Source organism: Lepeophtheirus salmonis, chromosome 9 (genome assembly GCF_016086655.4).
Source record: "Lepeophtheirus salmonis chromosome 9, UVic_Lsal_1.4, whole genome shotgun sequence".
Classification (NCBI taxonomy): Eukaryota; Metazoa; Arthropoda; class Copepoda; order Siphonostomatoida; family Caligidae; genus Lepeophtheirus; species Lepeophtheirus salmonis.
The window spans coordinates 20,411,973-20,419,124 of NC_052139.2; the positions used below are offsets into that span (position 1 = coordinate 20,411,973).

General features: G+C 27.9%; 1 protein-coding gene across 2 annotated transcripts; it reads left to right on the forward strand.

Annotated features, from left to right (window-relative positions):
- The first annotated feature begins 235 nt into the window (after nucleotides 1-235).
- Nucleotides 236-6,746, forward strand: LOC139906366 (uncharacterized). Of its 2 annotated transcripts, XM_071891150.1 has the most exons (16): nucleotides 236-438; nucleotides 502-720; nucleotides 780-1,016; nucleotides 1,088-1,367; nucleotides 1,424-1,630; nucleotides 1,689-1,784; nucleotides 1,916-1,995; nucleotides 3,516-3,773; nucleotides 3,830-4,052; nucleotides 4,164-4,298; nucleotides 4,364-4,498; nucleotides 4,555-4,692; nucleotides 4,800-5,012; nucleotides 5,082-5,186; nucleotides 5,248-5,410; nucleotides 5,468-6,746. In XM_071891150.1, the coding sequence occupies exons 1-9, from the start codon at nucleotides 327-329 to the stop codon at nucleotides 3,940-3,942; spliced, it is 1,602 nt and encodes a 533-aa protein (XP_071747251.1). In that variant the 5' UTR covers nucleotides 236-326; the 3' UTR covers nucleotides 3,943-4,052; nucleotides 4,164-4,298; nucleotides 4,364-4,498; nucleotides 4,555-4,692; nucleotides 4,800-5,012; nucleotides 5,082-5,186; nucleotides 5,248-5,410; nucleotides 5,468-6,746. The 2 variants fall into 2 exon arrangements, with proteins under 2 accessions (XP_071747251.1, XP_071747250.1); XM_071891149.1 differs by having other exon boundaries at nucleotides 4,800-6,133.
- Nucleotides 6,747-7,152: the final 406 nt, after the last annotated feature.

The following is a 7,152-nucleotide window of genomic DNA, read 5'->3' on the forward strand; positions in this document are numbered from 1 at the left end:
ACAACAACTATTATTCCCTGGGAGACCTTACTGAATCTAACTAGTACCAGAGAATGAAGACAAATGTATTAATTCAGCAACAGTTGGGCATACCTACGCATGTGAATTGGAGTCAAATATAAAGAGAAATCAAATATAACTATTGACATTGTGCTTTTTTTAAATAAAGGAAAGGAAAAAACATTTAGTAAATTGTTTTCAGGATAATTATGGCGTATCCATTGTCTACACCCGCCTTGAACGTTCCTGAAATCCTCGACTACCTACTCAACCAATTAATAATTTATAGTTATAACATGAGTAGTTGATAAGTTTTAATTATAAAAATGGTTTTGGCAAAATGTATTCATGATTTGACTATGAGGCTGTTGAGATCCACATTATACATTTGTTTTACATTGCAATACTTATTTGTAGAACTTGTCCTTGGAGAAAATGGTCAGATCAAATAATTGAATTTGTATATTATAAACTTTTAATATCACTTACATACTATAATAGATTGTACAAAACAAGATATCATTGTCTATAATAAATATCCCTATCAGAATAAGAAGTTAAAAAATATCACTGAATGTCAAGACTTTTGCTTCAAGGATTTGCGTTGTTATCACTATGACTATATAAAAGACATCGATTTTTGCAGATTATTTAATGTCACAGTGGACAAACTATCATTCAGAGATAGTTCCAATTCTGTGACAGGTCCAAAGATATGTGGTAAGCTTTGATTTATGTACGAAATAGAATTCTAAATTATATTCCTATATAAAAATTAGATGATACAATAAGTGTGTCGATACATTTAAAAGGAAAAGAAATTTTAATCTCAGAGAGTTATTATAAAGAGAGGCTAAGTATAACGGAATGTAGATATTCGTGCCTCAATCATCCATCTTGTAAAGCTTGGACACACTTTGATAATCAATGTTATTTATATTCATACCCCCTCTACATTTATGATCTTCGGGAGAAAAGACCAAATTTTAAAATATTTTACGGAGTGAATAAAAAATGTAAGCCAAAATGAGTTGATTATTTAAAAAAGAAATGAATTATTTGACCAACTTTTTATTCAATAAATGAGATATTGGCGTGTTTCATGACTATGGTGAGACAACATCCCTTCGAAATGATGTATGTATTCTGGATTTACACCCTGAAAACTCATCAAGGATTGGAGCATGTAATGAGGATGGATGGATTCAAATACTTCAAAAAAATGAAGAAAGTAAAACTCTGTTCGTTGATATACCGTCTACACAACGTGCAATTACATGTGATAACAAATACATTACAATTGTTGGTGCAATTGGAATAGTGGAACAAGAATTCAAATTTGATATATCGCGATATATATCCTTTAAGTAAGGATATTTCTCCAGAATACATTTGAATTTTCTTAAATTTTCTCCCTTGCTAGATGCAATGGCCAAAAAACATGCAATATCTCGAAAAGTGAAAATTTGGAAGTTGAATTGAGTTACAAATGCGAGCCCTTACAGTTTCAAAGGTTCATATCTGATCCTCAATCCTTCAAAGATATCTTAGATTTTGGTTTAAGACAACTCAATATAACAGCTACTGATAAGAATAAAAAAATATTGTCTGCTTCATATTCAACCGTGGGGTAAGTCACATTTATAGTTTATATACAAAATATTGTTATTTTATATTTTTCGATGAAGGAATGATAATGGAATATTGGTGTTCTCTGGATTTAGTGGCTCGAAAGCTCTCGATATATTTGATAAACTTAAATCAATATCTAATAAAGATTCCAGGTAAACTCCAATTTATTATACGTACTATTTAAATAAAAATTAAGTTTAAAAATTGAGTCTGTAATTTTCAGTTCAACAGTTAGAAAATATAATATTCAACTTTATTTAATATTTTTATTCGTTATTTTCAGTATATATGATGAAATTAAAAAAGGATTTGAATTTATAATGCAAAATTACTTAGAATTTAACCTTTCCCTTTCCCCTCGTTGTAAGTATGACTATTTTTTGACTTTTTTAAATATATATAAAAAATATTTTTTTTATTGTTTAGATACTTTAGATTAGGATAGTTTGTATTCTAGTTAGATAGTAATTGACTCTAAAATTGAATGATTAAATATATTAATAAAGTAATGAGAAAAAGTTGTGACAATCATTTGAAACAACAAATGGTTTGTAGATTTTTTTAATCAACATTTGCCAGGTTGTTTGTTAGCTCTTGTTAAGCAGTAAAATTAATTTGTTTGCAGTGTTTGTGAAGGTGAAGATCTGAAAATATAATTTTACAATTTAGAAATCATTTTCAAAAATGAATATTAAAGTATAAATTTTTAAATTTCCATTTTTCAACAACTTTGAAAGATGGTTGTTTAAATACATTTCCATACATTTTCTCGAATGCTTAAGTCATAGCGAAGTCCTAGAAGAGTTGGATCCCATAAAAATTGCATTCTTTTCTAATGTCAAAATTGTAACCTTCATTAAGGAATATTGACAACCCTCAACGATTCAAATAATACTAAATAACATGTTAAAGACATTATGATTATACAATGGAATAATGATTTTATTTGAAATATATTAATAATACTAATATAGTAAATATTTCTAATCTTGTAAGGAATTTTGTAAGCAAATGACACCCCTTTTGGGAGGAAGAGTTAAAAGAATTTTCATGGCAACTGACAATTAATCATATACAAAATTTGAGGTATATAACAAAGTTCTTTATTTATTATTTTTTTTTTTTGTCTTTTTATGGATTAAAAATATTTAGTAGGTATTCACTATTCTTACATCAAATGATTTGTTTATGTTTAAAACACTTGAGAATTATTTAATTCTTAAGCAAAAACTCTACAAACAAACAATGATTTTTTTATGTTTACATTTGTGGTTTGAGAGAAGCAAGTACACTTACTTTTTAAACCATTATTACTAAGATTTAAAAATATTTTACATATGTCAAAACTCCTTCTTCTATTGAAATGATAATTTTTTAATATAGAATTAGTATATATGTCTTAAAATTTGTACTCATATTCCCTAAAGCATAAAATAATAGAAAAAAATACAAAAACATAAAAAAAATTGTTGTTTGATTCTATTCAAATGATATTTCTTTAAATTAAAACATGATCCATATATTTCAAATTTTAAACAGTTATTCTCTAAATACTCCAATTTAAAATTTAATAAGATTAAAAAAAGCATAGTATATCTAAAAATATATAAATCAAAAGTATCTCTAGACATTCTAGAGCGCCATTATTTTTTAATTTAGTCTACAAATATCAATTTTGAAATTACTTCATATGGAAAGAGCAATTAATATATCATATAAATTATCATGAACGCTCTTATTAAAAAAAATCAAAAAAAAGTTCATGAATATGTATAATTATAAACTAGTTTAAATACTGAGGCGTAAATCGGAAACTGTGGTGACTGTTATGCCTTGTTATAAAATGTAACTATAATCAAATGCATGTTATTTTTCCTTTTAAGATCCGAGCTTCCGTTTTGATCACTTAAATATTAGGAATATCGATTGCAAACAGTTATTTAACGTATCACTTTGTAAATTTCAATATCCCCGAGAAAAGGGAATAGAAGGCATAAAGTCATCATTTGGGGAGTGCAATAAACCATTCGCAATAAGAAAAACAATGAAAAAATCTGAAGAATCACAATGCTCATATCAATTACCAGAGATAGAGTGGAAAACTCTCATGACGGGACTTTCCAATTCAACACTCCTTCAAGGTATGACATTACAATTTGATTTGGTGTAAACATTTTCGAGCCTTATCTTTCCATAGTTAAAAGTTCTTTACAAAAGGAACTCTGGAGATACCTTGATCCAGATGGAAATTATGTATTCAAAATAAAAATAGGGATTTCATATATCAACAAAGATCTTCAAAAAAACTAAATTTAATCTTAGCTTGGTATGGAAACAGGTTAATAACATTTATAGCTTACCACAACGAACTCATACAAAAATATTCTGGAATCAGCTTATTTTCTTCAAAGGAAGTAAATGTAGGAACCTATTTTTATTTCAATAAGATAGAAACTTTAAAAAAAATATATAATGACTGCAAGCAATTAGTATCAAAATATAAAAAAACACAGTTATATTTATTAATTTAGATTGGAAAGCATTTACTGGTCTATCATCAGAGAATGAACAAATTTCATTTGGAGAAATATTATATCTTGATGACATAGGTCAATACTCAGATGAGGAAATTGTTTTTACGTTGTATGGAAATTATTATCCAAACGGTAAAGAAATTTGGTTCGTTTTTTTACTTTTTTGCTCAAAATGTCTATAAAACTATTTTTCTTAGTTGATGGCAATTATTCAATTCACGGATGGAGTGATTGCACAAATCAATCTCAATACGTAATTATTAAATGCGATAATCCGAGCCAAGCATACAAAGGTCGTGCATGTTCATTTCCTGAGCCGGAAAAACGACCATGTAATTATCTTAGGATTCAATTAGATAAGAATATGCGATAGTGTATATATATTTAGGTGGGTTATGGGGGTCCTGGGAGTCATGGAGTCCATGCAATGAATCGATCAAAATAAGAAAAAGAGTTTGCAATAAGCCATCGCCAACTGCAGAGGATTGTATTGGACGTGCCTTCAGTTCTTCAGAATGCACTATAGGTCAGTTTCCTTGATCAAACAAATCTATATGCTAATTTACAAAGTTTAAATTATATAAACAAATCGAAATCTATGTATTAAAAAACAAACGGCATCAACAAATACAGGAAAAATTAATTCAACTCTGATGCCAACAACAAGCTCATCAGGAGATCCAATATCAACCCCTACTCCTACAGAAAGGGTATGCACTCAATACGAGCCATGGAGTGGATGCTCTGTGTCATGTGGAATTGGTGGAATTAAGAGAAGGATTATCCAATGTGGCTCAGATTTGAAGATTGAGCCAGAGGCGTGTTCTGCAGAGGTTTGTACTGAAGGTAAGTTGGGGGTAAGGATAAAGTAATATGATGTTTTATGATGCAAGCATAATATTAAACATATAATAGTAAAAGTCAAAACGGAGTTACTTTAAATTAAGTATGTGAATTGGTAAGTAAAACATTTGGGTATTTTTTAAACCATCTCTACTTTGATAAATTTATATTCTTAAGGTTAGTCAAAGTTCATTGTTCATAAATATAATCAATTTTGATTTTTATGCACTTTTTTCAGATTCAGTAGGAATGCTCCTTTCAGCTAGTATTTTTGCGGGGAGCCTCATCCCAGCAATTTTTTCATCTGAATATATTTAATTATACATTGGAAGTTAAAAAAAGAACATCTATGAGGAGGACGGTACAATTCTTCTTTTCATTTCAACAAGCTCAGGCTTTAAGTGAATTATTTCCTATTCCGGTTTTTGTTTCTATATTTATTATAATGTTTGATTTAGTGAATTGATTAGTGCGTATTTGCGATTATTAATTATTACATGTTGCAAATTTAGGATATCAACTTTCTCTGGAAGATCAAGGAAGAATTTGAATTCATTATATTTCATCGATTTCTAAGGATCAACATCTCGTTTATTTCTTCATGAGTCAGCATATTTCATTTGCCCACCAAATGACCGATGGGAACCTACTTCAGAGTCGTGACTCAAAAGAAGGATTGAACATATTTTTTGCCCTCCATGTTGTAATACTAATATTTATTCAATTGAAATTTGTCCTTTTATTTACTTTATTCTTGCAACCCCCCTTTTCTCTGATACTCCTTGCATAAGGTCTGTAGCTATGTTGTACAATTTTTACAGGTAGGGGCCATCTATAACTTTTTTGCACCCTTACATTACAAATTTAAAAAGTCTATTTTCTTTTAAAAATTAGCTCTCCGTAAAGGGGCATTTCAAATCATCCTTTAATTTGCTGCCTCCTTTAGAACTTTTACCTTTTTGAAAAAGATCCGTCTTTTAACTTATTCTTATGGTTTGTTTTAAAACATAAACATTCTTCCTTTAGAATTTTTTGAACTTTTGAACCTTGTAAAATATTTTTCACATAGTTCCATTGGATAAGATCAATAACGTCGTTAATAGAAATATAATTTTATTTTTTTTAAATCTACATATATTATTTTCCAACTGAAGTCACCATAGAGTATGGTTTAAACTGTGAAAAGTCTAGGAACTGAGGCTTTTAAACTTATACTGAGATATGCTATTTATAAAATGTAAGTCCCCCTTTATATACTCCCATTGCTGAGCAATAGCAAAGGAAATTATATGATATCGCGAGAGCCAACGAGAGAAAAAAGATAGTTAATCAAAACAATCGAAAACATAGCATTTCCTCCTATAAGCTCCAACAATTTTATAGAATTAGTATTTTAATAAATATTATATTTAAGAATACTTATTGATTTTCAATCTATTAATGTTCACACCTTTGACTCATCTCCTGAATCGAACCATATATTCACAATAATTAAACTTATTTCAAAATTTTATGAAGGTATAAAATTATATCTTTTGGGGAAACGTGAAAGTGAGAGAATTCAAGGGATCAAAGTTTGGAGTATACTCACGAACCTTAATTTATTTAAAAATCAATAATTTATTTACTTTTAAATTGAATGATAAAAAAACCAAAAACCATAATTAATATTGTGAAAAAATAAATAAAGTTATGTTTAAATGTAAAAATGGGAATAAATATTAATACACACTATAATTTTTTTTGTTTAAAAATACTTTATTAACCTATTGACATATTATATTTTGTGGTTATAAAAATTGTAATTATTAGAAAAGTGATGTATTTAAGATAAGAATATAATTTTTTTTTTAAATAACGTAATAGTGAAAAGAAAATAATTAGCGTAATTAAATAAACACCAAATAAAAAAAGTATATACGTACATATATATATTTTTATGTAATTTCAAGAAGTTTTTGTATCTTTTTTTGAATAAGTAATATCCTTACTATTTAAATTAAGCTTTTGTAAGGTTTTCGTCGATAAGAAATTCGTAGTCATTGAAATTTGACAGATTAAAGATAGGCCGAAATTTATAAATCATTTTCTGTCAGTCCATTTGGGATCAAACAATTCAAAGGCTTTTGTCTGAACATACTAT

Coding starts and splice junctions, on each gene's coding strand:
- LOC139906366 (XM_071891150.1), top strand. CDS start 327: ATGGTTTTGGCAAAATGTATTCATGATTTGACTATGAGGCTGTTGAGA. Junction 1,368..1,423: donor TCGCGATATATATCCTTTAA/GTAAGGATATTT, acceptor CTCCCTTGCTAG/ATGCAATGGCCAAAAAACAT. Junction 3,774..3,829: donor CAATTCAACACTCCTTCAAG/GTATGACATTAC, acceptor ATCTTTCCATAG/TTAAAAGTTCTTTACAAAAG.